Source organism: Fusarium oxysporum, chromosome XI (assembly GCF_013085055.1).
Source record: "Fusarium oxysporum Fo47 chromosome XI, complete sequence".
Classification (NCBI taxonomy): domain Eukaryota; kingdom Fungi; phylum Ascomycota; class Sordariomycetes; order Hypocreales; family Nectriaceae; genus Fusarium; species Fusarium oxysporum.
The window spans coordinates 1,256,708-1,271,330 of NC_072850.1; the positions used below are offsets into that span (position 1 = coordinate 1,256,708).

Consider the following 14,623-nt stretch of genomic DNA (forward strand, 5'->3'; position numbering starts at 1 on the left):
TCTTGCCCCGTTGGTTCCGACTTTGTTGGTTGCGTCCCTGTAGAAAACGGCAGGATCGGCAAGCTGAGTGGGATGCTTGGCAAATAGTAATGAGGCTCGTAAAACAAAGAGGGTCTTTTTCACGGTAAACACGGCACGGTTAGCTCCACCGCGTACGTCAGTCAGATTATCTAGGGCCAAAGGTAAAGCAGAAGATGTGAGGCAAAAATTTAAAAGGTAAAAACTTGTTTAATCAATCTAATCTAATCTGATTTTATTGATGGAGAGAGGGCGGTATCGGGCCGGATTGAAGGGTGTTGTGGAATTGTTACGGAATGAATATCATGGCGTGGAGGGTTCACGGGGAAATCACAGCGCCACAGCGAATACAAAACGTGTCATTTTATACTCTTCTAGTACCAACACTGGTTAAAAATCAGCAACTCCGTAGAGTGGACTCCTTGTTAAGCGACTGAATGTGATGGTTAACCCGGAAATATCACGGCCCAACGAACTCACGATGTCCCCTCGGCAATTTGATCAATCGTGAAGTTAAAGCCCCCATTCGCATCCGGTTCTATATCGTGCAGACAATATCTTGGGGTTTTGACGCTGTTTTGTCAGTTGCGGCACTAGAATTGGACACAAATGGACTTACCTCCAAAACCAACTGCTCAGGCACATATTCTTGCAGTTCTTCGCCAGCAAGACGATGTCGCGCTCAAAAGTCTCGCCGGCAAATCGACTCGCAGCGTCATCAGAAGCTTTGTTCACTCTATCGATCTCAACTTGAAGCCTGTCGAGCGACGCATCAAGTCCTCGTTGCATATTGCCATGCGCCAACAACACCACGATGTTCTCGACGAACCCTTCTCGTATCTCTTTTCGCACGCTCACTATGTCATTCGTGATCCACATAACAGCGACGGCCGCTTCGTATAGATCGCGAATCTCCTTAGATTCCATGACGTACTCAGGCAAGTCAAGTCCATTGGCGAACTCGATGTTGGCCACCACTTGCTTCATACAACAAGATGCATCCCGGTAGCCGAGATATTCGTCTAGAGAAGGAAGATGGGCATTTCTTCGATTAAAAGCTTCCTTTTGGTATGCTCTCAGGGTAGCAATAGCCTCTTTCGCTACGCGCTTTCGGTAACTCGGATTGTCCCTGTAAATACGACGAACCGTTGAGGCGTACTCCTCAAATGACAGTACAGCATCGTGGTCTAGATAATGAGTCGACGGCTCTACCTCCTGGCTTGATACACCAAGGCTTTTCTCGACATAGTCTTCGCAGTCATCCAGTAGGGCCTGCAGCTTATTGTAATCGAACTGCTCGACGATGGAATATTGATCGAGAAGGTCGTCGATGATAAACATCCAGACTTGAAAGGATGTCAAGACCACTAGCTTTTCGCGGGAGGCGTACGGGTACCAGCCCGCCAGTTGCTCCGACAGGTTAGCTTTGGTCAGACGCGAGCGTACCGTTTCGTTGACAGCATGTCTGACAGATATGTTAGCATTCTTATCGGTGTTCCTCGGGGAATATTTTCTGACGTTTCAATCAACTGGAGGATCTTAACGTCTATGACCTCCACGTGCGGATTCATGTCTTTCGGCCATCCGGCATGCATCAGAGCCAAGTCCGGGACTCTAAGGCTTTGGCCTCTCAGAACGGACAATAAGTCCTCTCTCGTGCTGGCTTTGCCAGTTTGCGTTGATGATGATGATGAAGCCATATGGTCAGATGTGCAGTTGAGTTCCACTTAACAGCCTGGGATAAAGCTTCAAATTTAAGAGAGCAACGCGGGATTAAATATGTGAGAGCATTGCACCGCATAGACTAACGATCGAATACACTGGAGACATTGTGCAACATTGATTAGAAATCGTGAACAACTGAGAACATGCCTGCCGTGTCAATTGATGCGATCGTGAAAAGTTGGAGGTATTGCACTACACTGATTAGCAATTATTTAGTGCAACGTTTTACAATTACAAGAGCAATTAGCAATCCTTACGTACATAAGCGGTGAGGCACGCCTAGCTCAATTGGCTTGGGCATCCTACCCAACTGGTCCAGCACAAGCATGGGAGGATCCTTGGTACGAAGCTTAAGTTTTCAGCTCCTGGGGTTCAGGGTAGTCGATGATAAAAGCTGGCTGGCTGATAAGATAAGACAAGATAAGATTAGATATGACAAGAGAACCCAACCATATCTACAGACTCAGAGTCAATATGTCAAGCAACAAACAAAGAGAAAACAAAAAAGGGAGATATATTGGGTCTTGTGCTCTTCAGTTGTATCTCGGATACATCGCGCTTATGGAGGCGGTTACGCGACTTGTGTTTGTTGTCCCATAGTTGAGGTAGTCATTTCATGGTGCAAAGTGGTATGCGGATGGGGAAAAAAGGGATGGCCTCGTAATTCCAACGATTCCTATCACGAAATTCAGAAAGGTAATATCGGATATGTCTGATTATCGGGAAAGAGAATCAGTAACACGATCGGATAGACTCAGGCAATATCGGCCTCATCCTTTGACTTGCCGACAATCTCTTGATTTATACCTGATCAGGAAATTATAAGACTCCCCATAGCCGTCGCCAACACGCGTTCACCGCAATAAAACGTATCGGGAGTCGGGTAAGGGGTTGTCAAGTATAGGCGAGCATCAGATTGTATAAGAACTGCAACCTGTTAATACACATGAGGTGAAGATAGACTTCCGTGCCGTTGCGGATCGACGGATGGACGGGACGGAAGTTAGATACGTTGCATGGCTGAGAGCTACGAAACGCCAACAGGGTCTCTTAGTGTGAATAATTTCCTAAGAGGTCAAAACTCAAAACTTCGATTTGCTAACGGTAACGTCTTCGAATCTCCTATCACTCAAAGTCAATTGTTTCAGCTCGGAAGTTGCATAAGCGTAACCAATCGGTATCAGACACGATATCTTTCAAACTGCATAATGGAACATCTGCATCTGTATCTAAGACCGGAAAGATATAATAAGTTCTTATCTGTAACTTAAATTCACCAAAAAGGACCGAAGATCGGGGTTGTATGCACGGTCTCGGATTTTATGTAATAAGGCGTATCACACAACGCCCTTTTCCAACCACCACGTCAGGGTCTGTGCCAACCCCATTGGCCAACCCACCGAAGTCGCTCCAAGGCGCGGAAAGCGATTGGCCCTACCACTTCCGCAGTGGGTACGGAACGTTATCACCAAATTTTCACCCTCTCTACGGATACCTCTGCAGTTGATTAGATTCATTCGATCAGGAAATTTCCCTACTTCCGTTCGCGGGGTAATATCTGGGGAACCCCGGATGCTCACTCATCACAGCCTGCATAATTGGTTATCTCCTTGCTCGGCAGATGCGCTCCCGATGCCCAGGGCCAGTTTCTCAATACTGGGTCTGGGGGCGAGAGTGGGCTGAGTATGGAGCATGAGTCAAAAGTTTTACGTATAAAGACCTGTCCGGCTGCTGTTCTTTTTAATTTGCGGATCCCTGCTTCAAGCAACACATCATCATGAATAGTTATAACATCAATTCGACTGCGGAGGAGGGCAATGACCTGGCTCTTACTCCTTCGCAGTTGAATAAGCCGGACAATGAAGCTTCGTTGCATCACGATGCTGTTTTTGGTGAGATTTCGGATGAGGGTCCTGACTACAGAAGTGTAAGCAGAATTTGCGACGAAAAATGGCATGATTCACAGAATTGACGAGTTTTTCAGGTCGGACTCATCGGTACCGCTGGGTTGATGATGAAAACACAAATCGGTCTCGGCGTCCTCTCGATTCCGGCGACATTCAACGCGCTTGGCATGATCCCCGGCATTATCTGCCTGCTAGCTGTTGCGATCATAACGACTTGGTCCAATTGGATCGTGGGACTCTTCAAACTACGACATCGCCATGTTTATGCGATCGATGATGCAGGAGAAATGATGTTTGGAGTCGTAGGCAAGGAGTTCTTTGGGTTTGCTATGTGGATTTGTAAGTTATGATGCCAGACTTGAATGAGGAAATGCTAACTTGATAGATTGGGTCTTTGTATCCGGCGCTGGCATGCTCAGTCTTTCCATTGGCCTCAATGCTGTGTCTAGCCATGGAGCCTGTACTGCTGTCTTCGTCGCCGTCGCTGCAGTGCTGGGCTTTGGTCTCTCGAGCATCAGAACCCTTGCTCGCATGAGCTGGCTAGCATGGATTGGTGTCATCAGCATTATGATCTCCGGTGAGTTCCACACCGAACATTGAGATTAATAGCTAATGTCTATAGTGATCATGGTCACCATCGCTACAGGTGTCCAAGAGCGACCAGCAGCAGCCCCTCAAGATGGCGTCTGGGTCTCGGACTACAAGCTCTTCAACAAACCCTCCTTCGTCCAAGCCGCTTCAGCAATCTGCTCCCTCATCTCAGCATACGGCGGCACTCCAGGCTTTTTCGCCATTGTTGCTGAGATGCGACGACCCGAACAATACACCAGAGCTTTGACCATCTGTCAGGCCATCGTGACCGTGACCTACCTTACGATCGGTTGCCTGATGTACTACTTCTGCGGATCATATGTATCCTCGCCCGCTCTTGGCTCGGCTGGTGATACCATCAAGAAGGCCAGTTATGGCGTCGCTATTCCAGGGTTGATCGTCTCGATCACTCTTGTCACTCATGTATGACTCATGCCCTCCCGTGCTTTTATGTTGCTAACGAGATACAGCTTCCCAGCAAGTATATGTTTGTTCGACTGTTGAGAAACACAAAGCACCTAGCTTCCAACTCCGCGGTTCATTGGAGCACGTGGTTAGGTTGCACATTCATCGTGTCAATCATTGCCTACATCATCGCGAGTGCCATTCCTATCTTCTACAGCCTTATCTCCTTGATTGGAGCGCTCGTCGGTACTCTCATGTGTTTCCAGACCATGGGCTTCATGTGGTTCTACGACAATTGGGAGAAGCGCGCTATTTCGCCCAAGTGGCTATCAGCTTGTGGATGGAGTTTGTTCGTTATTGCTTCCGGCACCTTGTTAATGGTCGCTGGTACCTATGGATCAATCGTCGATATTATCCAGGCATATAAAGCTGCTGGAGGGTCAGGCGCCTGGTCGTGTGCTGATAATTCCAACTCTTCATAGAAAGGGAGTTATTTATAATAGTGATGCGCGAGGGAGTTCGTGTTGAATAACTGTTCTAATACGATGACTCCTCAGAATATATTAATCCCACTTGTTTGTATCCATGTGCATCGGTCCATGGCCTCCCTTCTTCCAATCAGATGACGCAATTTCAAGCAAAGATTCTCATGCGTCTTATGAAATTGTGTAAATCAGAACGGCGACCAGCCAACATCTTGTGTAGCCTAGTCACGTGGTGCTTGTGTGACCGTCACGCTTCAGTTGTTGTGTTTCGGCCGCGTCGACTTATCTCAATTAACAAACGTGGTCAAACACTTGTTTGACTATCATTTGGCATCATCTGGACATCAAAATCCAAAGAGAAAGCTGAAGACAATCTGGCGATCATCGCACGATTAACCAATTTCATCGCAAGCCGAAACCCCGACGATAAAGATGCCCAGCGACGGGCCCAAGCAGCAACAGCATTCCTTCAGAATGTGGGAATCACAATTCAAGCCCCGGCAGCTGAAAGCAGCAGAATTACCTCTGCGTCGCCTCGCGAATCCCAGCACTCCGTCAAGTTGCCGACTGAGCTTTACCGAATGATTGTTGGGCACGTCAGTACCTTTCGTCAACAATCCTGATCTAGAGAGCAGACGTTGGTTGCGTTCTCATGCTCATGCAAAACTCTACACAAATTGTCTGAGGATTTCATATAAAAGAATGCCGGAGTCCTTAAAGGCTACTACAAACAGTGGAAATTCTTGTTCAGCTTCAGAATCAGGACGATTCGTGCGAGTCTTGTACGGTCCCTACTGTTCGACTGGAATCGCCAAGTGAAAAACAGTGAGCCGGTAATGGGTATCATCACCTGATGCCCTAATATTGAGTTTCTGTTCGTGGGTACTGGCGGCGGAAATCCAGGAACGGTTTTCACCGATCAGCTTGAGGGGTTACAGTTTATACTCGCCACCTGTGCCCGTATTAAGTCATTTCATTACTTCACCGGCTTGAGGGGGCACAACGGTGACCATCTGAACAGAATAGGAGTGGCTGACGCGCAGAAACATCTATCTGATTGGATCTCGGATCATATTCATGCCGAACAATCATTGAAACAGCTCCAGACCCTAGGCCTGGATGGCCCATCGGGTTGACTACTCCAAGGTTCTCTTCAATACCTTTCCTCCAACTTGACATCTCTACAGCTCTGTTGGCAAAGCTTCTTGGAATTCAGTCGCACTCCACTCTTTGATATCTTAACAGTGCCGGAAGCTCAAAGTTCTTGTCGTCTAATACAGACTTGTCATCACTGACGATCTGGAGAAAGCCTGCCGAGAATGGGCAAGCACACTGAAAACACGAAGTTGACTTAGTAGGAGAGATCAGGGATTGAATCTCGCAACTTATACCCTCTCATTCTATATACCTCTATTGCTATGTATCTATAATATGATATAAAAAAGACAAGAAATGAAACAGGCTACAAGCCAATGTCGACTCGGCTGTAATGTTATAGAGAAGGACTCCAAGACCTGTGCATGATCCTTTAGCCTTCCTTTAAGCTTCTTTCGATCAACATCCTGCACAGCGACATTATCCTCGATGGCCAAAACAGCCGCTGCTCCCGCACTCTGCCCCATGATCATATAGACAGGCTCCATACGGATTGCAGACAGAGCAATATGCGTGGCGCTCATTGTAACAGGGTTGACAAAGTTGGTGGCGTCCTCCTTTCTGGGAACGATAGACCCATAAGGGACGCTGAAAGGCCCGGGATTGGGAACGTGAATGAGACCTTCGTCATGTATGCGGTCGTTGATAACGACACGTTCTACTTGATGAACATCGAGCGTATAGTACCCGACTGCAACGACAGTGTCGTTGTCATACGGCTTGGGATGCTGAATGTCGGCTTGTGTCATTGTATACACGCCATCCATCCGTCGAGCCTCGCGAATGTATATCTCATATGGCCAGTTGCCATTGTCAGTCCACTCATCCTTCGCGTAGCCCCAAGCACTTGTGTTCTCACGAACAAAGTCCGGGACATCTTTGTGGTTCGCCAATGTCCAGAGAAGTCCTTGCGCCCAGATCTTGTGCCTTTTCGCAGTAGCCTCCCGCTCCTCGTACGAATACTCAGCATAATTGGACGTCTTGTTGTAACTTCCACCTATCAGATCGGTACTGATTTGACCTGCTGCATTGGTGTCGGTTTTAAGATTCGGCATAAGTTGTGTCGTGAAGAACGGCCCTAGGTAGCCAGTCTTGATGTATCGGATCAAGATCTTGTAGTGAGATTCATTGTAGCCATCTGGTTTGAAAAATTCCACCTTGTTGTCATCCTCTGTCGTTAAAGATAATCGGTAGTTGAAGGCTTGAAGACGATGATCTTTCTTGCCACGCGACTCTTCAGCTGCGAACTTGGTGATCACGCGACCAACCCCGGGGAGCAGACCGCTGTCAGGGTCATCAGGGTCGTTGTACGGGTCAATAGCAGCAAGTCGCCTCGGCTCGTTAAAGTGAATACCTGCTGCAGACTCGTCAAACTCCTGCTTGTCTTCGCGTCCTACGCGATATGAGATGCCTGCTGTTTCCATGAGGTCACCCTCATAGCCGGCATCAATGAACATCTTTCCTGAGAAAGTTGACCCGGACCGCGTTTGGAAGGATTTGATGACGGTTCCATCCTTCTTCACGCCGCTGCTAGTACGAAGGATGGACTCGTTCCGAAAGACAGGAATTCCCTCATCCTTGATCCATTTCTCCAAGATCTCCTCTGCTACTTTGGGCTCAAATGTCCATTGAACCTTGTCGCCGATGGCTGGTCCAGGCTGCGCCTCAATATGCTTTGCGAGATAGTCATCTCGTGTTTCACGAGTCCATGCGTCGTCGTTGTCGTAATATTCGTACACTTTGCCGTAAAACTCCCTGGCAATTCCACCAATAGTGTTTCCATCCTTTGAGTCCGTCCAGCCCAATCCCGAAGTAGTAAGACCGCCGATTCGTGATGTCGGAAAGACTAAAGTGGCGGTTCTGTTCATACGAACCGTTTGAATGGCAGCTGCCAGCGCGGCAACTGTGTTGCCATAGATGATCACGTCAGATTCGTGAGAAGTCGCTGATAAGACGCCAACAGTGAAAGAAGCAATGATATAAAGACAGACGATATGTACAGACGCCATACTTGCAAGAGTGACCTGGCTGCTTTACGCAGCTCAGGCAGAATCGTCAAAACACGTAATAAGGAGTGAGTAAACTAGCAAACAAAATTGCGAAAATTTGGCGCTGGGAAACGGCGCGCATTTTGACTTCGGGATGATGCATTTGCTGACGTGCTTCTTATTTTACTTAAGTGGGGCGGAAAACCGCGGACGGCGATTCCTTAATTAAGGAGCGAGGATCACAATCTACCAATCGGCTGAGTCCGATCAGCACAGTGTTCCACTGATTGGCTCTCCAATCTCTCTCCAATCTCACACCGGCTGTCTGCCAAGATAAGGCTGTCGTTATCTATTCCAATCCTACCCAAGCAGTCGGCAGCTGTGATAAGGCATAAGGCTAATTTGGGAAGGTGGATAATCTATGCCACTATTACCCTGAAGTCACCATTGATCTTTATGTTCCAACGTCATTTTTGAGTGCTAAGATGTCACGATGTCCATATCGTGAGCTCATAATTGCCCTCTCGTTCCGTACTATTATCTTGGCGATGAGAAAATCGATAACAAATCTGTAGACAGATCGGGCCAAGATCATCAACCTCATCGTACGCCCTGTAAAGAAAGAGAGCAACAAGCTCCGAACCATCTATAAACTAGAATTCGTTTAAGCATATTACCTAATAGTCATGTAGAAAGACTGATAGCACATATTATAATCATTAATTATAGCGGACCTGTGACTGAGAGCTTATATTCACTATAAGGATATAGAACTTGGCAAGAAGCAAATAGCATGTCTAAACACTATGGGAACAAACTTGTAATCAAGACATTTTCGCCCGGTGTTTCTCTTGGGTATCAGGAAGTCTACGTATGTCGACGCGACTATCACCGTCAAGCACCGCAATGCAACTGAATTGGGTGTTGTGCAAATGTGCGAGGGAAGGATGGATCACGATGAAGTTAAGCTGCTGAAACTTGGCAGGGTGATGGTAGACTCTTTCATCCTCTGGCCATAAGATAGAGTGAAGCCACGCATAAAACATGTCCAGGCAAACGCTAGCAATAATAAATCTTTTCTGTTTTATCATAGAACGCAAAAGAAAGGGTCTTGCTGAAAACAGCCAACAAAAAGAACGGCAGACTATCATATCATGTAAATGCCAACATGTGTATCCTAAGCGGCATCATGTCCAGATCCCTTCCTCAATCAAATCGAGTTCACAACCCTAGCTCTCCATGGTTGGCGTAAGTGCAGTCACGGGAGGAACCTCAACATAGGGAATAGAAATAGGCGACATTCACATGATGATGTTTCAGTACATGGATATAGAATAGAATATATAATCTTATGCTAATGAAAAAAAGAGATCCATGGGACTATGAAGTAGGAAAACCGTTCCGGGTTGTTATTCGGTCGGATAAAAACCTAGATTCTATAATAACTCGGCAGCCCCCTTACGATCCGGTTACCAAGCCATTCCAATAACCGAACTTGATGGATCCTCTCTTACTGAATAAACAGTTAATTGATGTTGCACACGAGGAAACTCGTCTGTTGAACTTACGTTGTCACCAACACCACCACGGCATTTTTCAATGGCGTTGCAGCCCCGGTTATAGGGGTTGGCTTCAGCACCAGGGCGGCAGTTTGCGGCCGACGCGCCCTTGACTGAGTAAGGAATATGGTCGCGGTTGAGGGCTCCATATGAGATCTCACCGCTCTGAGGCTTGGCTGCAGGAGCTGCAGAAGCGAGAGTGATGAGGGATAATGTAATGATAGAGAACTTCATACTGACTGAATAAGGTTGATAGGTGAAGGAGTGTTGTCTTCTTGCAATATGAAGAGGCTGCTGAGTGAAAGAGAAAAGAATGGCTTTTCATCTCTCGTCAAGAGATGAATGCGGGATATATATACTGAAAATTTTGCTCACAAAGACAGGAAAATACCGGCAGATGAAAGAACTTGGTCCATCTTTACGAGGACTCACAAACCTTGATGCTTGAAAGTTCTGGCTAAGAGGATCATGAGATTCAAATGGGCACTACGCTCGTAGTACAATTTCGACCAACACCTAGGAGGGTTGGAAGCCTTAGCTCCAGTGGCCTAATCAAGGTACGGCTTGTAGAGTCCCCTTTCATATACCACGTTGAGGAGATGAGAGCAGGCTAAGATATATGGGACTCGATCGAGCTCAGAGACAACTGCGTTCGTTGGTATAGTTTATCACACCTATCACTTCGAGGGTTTTATATCTTCTATCGCCACTTCACACAGTACGTAGTCGAATGATGTTTAGACTGGAAGTCTACTGAGCTTCTTTGATGGCAATGAGTATATGGGACTATGTCCCATAAAAGCCTGTTGCCCTACAAAGTGGAGGGTTCCCTTATTCTTTCAACCCCCAGGAGGCTCTGTTGACTTACACCCAATGTTGCATAATCGGGCCGTTATTTTAGTCGCTTGACTACGATGACCCTTGGTAACTGATCTTAATGGAGGCTGTGGCTGTTGATGTATGGAAACTTTAACCAAGCTCGTAATGGACCCCTACTAGGTCTCGAACATCTCATAACCGGGAACCTGGGAAGAAGCAAAACACTAGGGTCCCGCGGGACCTTTGCAAATTCAACGACTAGTAATACGTCTGGGGAATACTGTCCGCCCTATGAAGCCCAACTGCCGAGAAACGCTCGAATGGGGCGATATTACGACATCACACGGAAAGTCCATGGAGTATCATGCCCGCTCCAAGGTCCATACATCAATAACATATGTAGAAGACTGAAATTGCTGACAAAAGGTGATACAGAAACTCCTTCTAGAAGCCCGATAGAATGAATTTCTGACTGGGACCAGGTAACATGAAGTTATGTCTAAGGGTCCTGGCAGGTTACCAGCTAGTCAAGCCTTACAGACCGAAGTGGAACCCCTTTGAGGTGATATGTGCCATCAGCCACAAATATGCATAACGAAGAAGCATCAAGTACGGAACTCGGCACAGTAGTATCCCCAAGGCCTTGGGACCCTGGACGTGAGCCTCTCATCTCATAAGAGAGGATGATGTTCGTGCGGCTAGTCCAGGGAGCATTGCCCATTTCAGGCCACTACGCTATGCCATTTTAGAGACACCGCTAATCCTCTACCAATTACACTAAAGTGATAGACATGATAAAGATTGACCATAAACCTAGTCGTGAGTTCGTTCGCTCTCAATACTTTGGGCATGAAAAAGTAAAAGGACATCTTCCAATCTTCAGACAAGAAAGAAAAATCATGGATCAACAAGAGGGGTTCAAGGAGTGAGTATCGAAGTACTGGAGCATCTGTCATTCTGAGTGTCACCTATCATGACAATCAGTAGTATGACAAGCAACTAACCAACAGCAACATGAAACCACGCCATTTTACGAGGCACGGCGCATAATTAAGCTTCAGCTCCTAAGCGACTTCAACTCTAATTGACTCATCCGCGCCATCCAAACCGTGGCTTTGGGCTATGAGGATACCGAAGGTGCCCCGGAGTGCGGCTGACTTGTGGGGTAACCGAGCGGCATCCCGGGGTTGATTTCGGAGGTCCACCCACCTATCCGACAGACTACAACCAGAATAGTCTGGTGCAGGAAACGGTCTCGTTTAGAAAAGCATTATCCTCGTCAACGTCAGCAAAACGACTACGGTAAAGGCTTCGGTAAGGGTTATATCATGACCGGAGCCAACTATTGGGTAGCTTATCATGACCCCAAAGATGGGTCTTTATCTTCTACAGTCTATACGCGAAATTAGGGTTTGTCCAACTGTCAACATTGCTGATCTTCAGAAGTTTCGGGATTTCTGGAAACTGGCTCCAACCGACGGCTTCCTGAAACTCGTTTGTCCTGGCCTCTCATGGCTAACGTCGCCCCAATGTTTGAAAGTAAAATGTAAAGTCTGAATCTTGTGACTACGTCTAAGCGATCACGGCGGCCACCTTGGGCTCTTGGTGAGATTAATACAAGCCGCCTGGGAGATTTGCTGTCTCACAGGCGCCATAAAGAACGTCGGAAATACATTGGACGGCCAAAGGTGATGCTCCGTCTACTGAGCCCTGCAGGATCATTTGGTCGCTGAATGTACTCCGTAATAATAGGTTATTAAATTTAGAGCTCGGCAGTTGACTTATAACAAAAGTTCCACTCAGTAAGTATTACAGTTGAAGGTGACCAGCTAAGGGCCCAAAGGCCGTTCACCAGTCATAAATCGCTCAGATGCAGATCACCTACGACATGGGTGAGCGCTAGGAGGAAGGAAACCATTCAAGGACTGGGTAACCCTTGATGCAGTAGAGATTTCGAAGAGTAAGTGTTCCTTTTTTAGAGAATTCGACAGGTAAGGGGGGCATGCTTGCTGCTGCCTTGGGTAAGTGCTTGCTTAGACTGACAATGCCACAAGCGCCCTAGTCGACAGCAAGGCCTCCTTGGGCAGCATCTTAGAAGCACTCTTGGGCAATAATATTTTGCAATGTCACTCAAAATACATCCTTATGGGTTCTTTACTACAGGCGCTGTCTAAGAGACAGCACATCATCGGTACATCTGTTAATCTACAGGCTCGGAAATATTTAAATCTAGAGCATTCAGTTTCATTTATTTGGGTTCAACCCCTAATTGAAATATCTAGGAGATCTGTCTTATTCGTCTCTGATGCATTTATCTGCACTGGGTCCAAAATGCGGTGACATGCTTGTTGATAGAATAGATAGGAGACTTGCTTGGTTTTGTAAAATGCACTCCTGTATAGAACTTTACTTTACCACTGAATAAAGACGGTGAACCATTAATTGTGAGACGGGAGGCCCTGGCAAGATATTGAAAGAAAATATAAGGCAGTGAGCCTTGTTCATAGAGATTGTAGACCAGTTTGACAACTTCGCCTGTAGCTAGACCTGTTTTACTACAATGAGTCTCACAATTGACTTTCTTTTTTGTCTCCCTATCAACGGTTCAAAAGACAGTTGAGTCCCGAGATCTATAATATCTAGGTCATGATAGGCAATGCGGAAGACATAACTTTATTGCCCAGCAAGGGTTAATAGTGTGAACAATCTGTAATAGACTTTAAACTTAAGAGATGTCAACTAGGTAACCTAGGTTAACATAGATACTACTGTCTATAATCCGCTTGAGTTTTATTACAGCCATGGAACTCAAGCACCTATATGACAATGAAGTTAAGTCCGCAATATATAAAGAGTTGGGGAGTATGCAATTCTTGCTCATGATGAATATAGGCGTTATCCTGGAAACAAAATCTTAACCACATCACGTGCTATCTCCTTCCTGGTCTGGTGGTCTAGTGGTATGATTCTCGCTTAGGGAAAACCCTACAGCTCAGCTTGCGAGAGGTCCCGGGTTCAATCCCCGGCCAGACCCTTTCTTTTGCCATTCTCGTGTCTTATAACTCTGAAACATCCTTCTTTTTGCATTTTTAGTCTATCTCGATGCTTTTACAAAGTACCATGACAATAAGATAGACTAATGAAATAGAACCTCTTATTTATAACCTCGCTTAGGTGGTTATGAAGTTTGGTGTAACTATGCAAAGTCACGACAATCGTCCCTTTGTTAGGCTCTCACTGTTCCTTCCAGTACTTGCTAATACCACCGCCTTCTCCAGTGAATGGATCAGCGGCAGGATTCTTGACGTCCCATACTGCTTTGAAGTCGTCTGCACTATCGCCTCCCTCATCCCATGTCCATGAAAACCCCCTCGGATAAGCCCCCATCATACAGAATCCCTCAAGTGGCACCTCTGCAACAGCAATCCTCGGGTTGTCGGCAGCAATACCACGAGCGTCTCCAGTCATACAACCAAAAGATGCCGTGTTAGCGGATGGATCATATGACTTGTGTGCAACGCCTGCTGGGATGACAAAAAGATCTCCCACGTTGACCTCGAGCTCCAGTCCGCCGTCTTCATAGGCTGTTCCAGAAGTATGCTCTTGTGGGTCATCGCTTAAGTCTGCAACACCCCAGCGGATGCGGCCAGGGCCGGAGACAACTACCATAACTTCATGGGACTGGGAATGATAATGAGATCGCTGATGTTGACCATATCTAACGACCCATTGTACGTCCCACTCATTGCCACAAAAAGTATCGAATGCTTTGGTACGATCGACTTGACCATCTTTGACAAAAGCGTTCTTGTAATGGAGCAGTGGTTTGTGTGAATTAGGGATCAGTTTGGTTGGCTTCAAGTGGTACAGAATTGGTTCTGGCAAGGTCTCCATGTTGACAGTGGAATGGAAGTACGCTCCAGGCCTTTGTAGGATGTGAACTGGAGCAGGGGAATAGAATTGAAGGTCAA

At 46.6% G+C, this 14,623-nt stretch overlaps 5 protein-coding genes and 1 non-coding gene across 6 annotated transcripts; 2 read left to right on the forward strand and 4 right to left on the reverse strand.

The window, feature by feature from the left end:
• Positions 1-438: 438 nt before the first annotated feature.
• On the reverse strand, positions 439-1,865 carry FOBCDRAFT_233550 (isoprenoid synthase domain-containing protein). Its single transcript, XM_059609932.1, has 2 exons — positions 1,537-1,865; positions 439-1,483 (listed from the first exon to the last, which is right to left on the reverse strand). The coding sequence occupies exons 1-2, from the start codon at positions 1,716-1,718 to the stop codon at positions 634-636; spliced, it is 1,032 nt and encodes a 343-aa protein (XP_059466190.1). The 5' UTR covers positions 1,719-1,865; the 3' UTR covers positions 439-633.
• Positions 1,866-3,520: 1,655 nt separating this feature from the next.
• FOBCDRAFT_254045 (transmembrane amino acid transporter protein-domain-containing protein) lies at positions 3,521-5,232 on the forward strand (the record flags this gene model as incomplete). The annotated part of the gene is made up of 5 exons (XM_031192502.3): positions 3,521-3,670; positions 3,728-3,989; positions 4,036-4,227; positions 4,273-4,664; positions 4,712-5,232. 5 exons carry the CDS (start codon positions 3,521-3,523, stop codon positions 5,126-5,128), a joined length of 1,413 nt encoding a protein of 470 aa, XP_031031348.1. The 3' UTR covers positions 5,129-5,232.
• Positions 5,233-6,511: 1,279 nt separating this feature from the next.
• Positions 6,512-8,408, reverse strand: FOBCDRAFT_233553 (FAD dependent oxidoreductase-domain-containing protein). Its single transcript, XM_031192505.3, has one exon. It carries the CDS (start codon positions 8,293-8,295, stop codon positions 6,556-6,558), a length of 1,740 nt encoding a protein of 579 aa, XP_031031351.2. The 5' UTR covers positions 8,296-8,408; the 3' UTR covers positions 6,512-6,555.
• Positions 8,409-9,732: 1,324 nt separating this feature from the next.
• FOBCDRAFT_281331 (rapid alkalinization factor-domain-containing protein) lies at positions 9,733-10,067 on the reverse strand (the record flags this gene model as incomplete). The annotated part of the gene is made up of 2 exons (XM_059611600.1): positions 9,733-9,783; positions 9,843-10,067. The coding sequence occupies 2 exons, from the start codon at positions 10,065-10,067 to the stop codon at positions 9,733-9,735; spliced, it is 276 nt and encodes a 91-aa protein (XP_059466191.1).
• Positions 10,068-13,595: 3,528 nt separating this feature from the next.
• Positions 13,596-13,686, forward strand: FOBCDRAFT_t250. Its single transcript has one exon. It is a non-coding gene; the product is annotated as a tRNA-Pro (tRNA).
• A 55-nt stretch (positions 13,687-13,741) lies between these two features.
• On the reverse strand, positions 13,742-14,546 carry FOBCDRAFT_245138 (uncharacterized protein; the record flags this gene model as incomplete). The annotated part of the gene is made up of 2 exons (XM_031192507.3): positions 13,742-13,757; positions 13,891-14,546. The coding sequence occupies 2 exons, from the start codon at positions 14,544-14,546 to the stop codon at positions 13,742-13,744; spliced, it is 672 nt and encodes a 223-aa protein (XP_031031353.3).
• Positions 14,547-14,623: the final 77 nt, after the last annotated feature.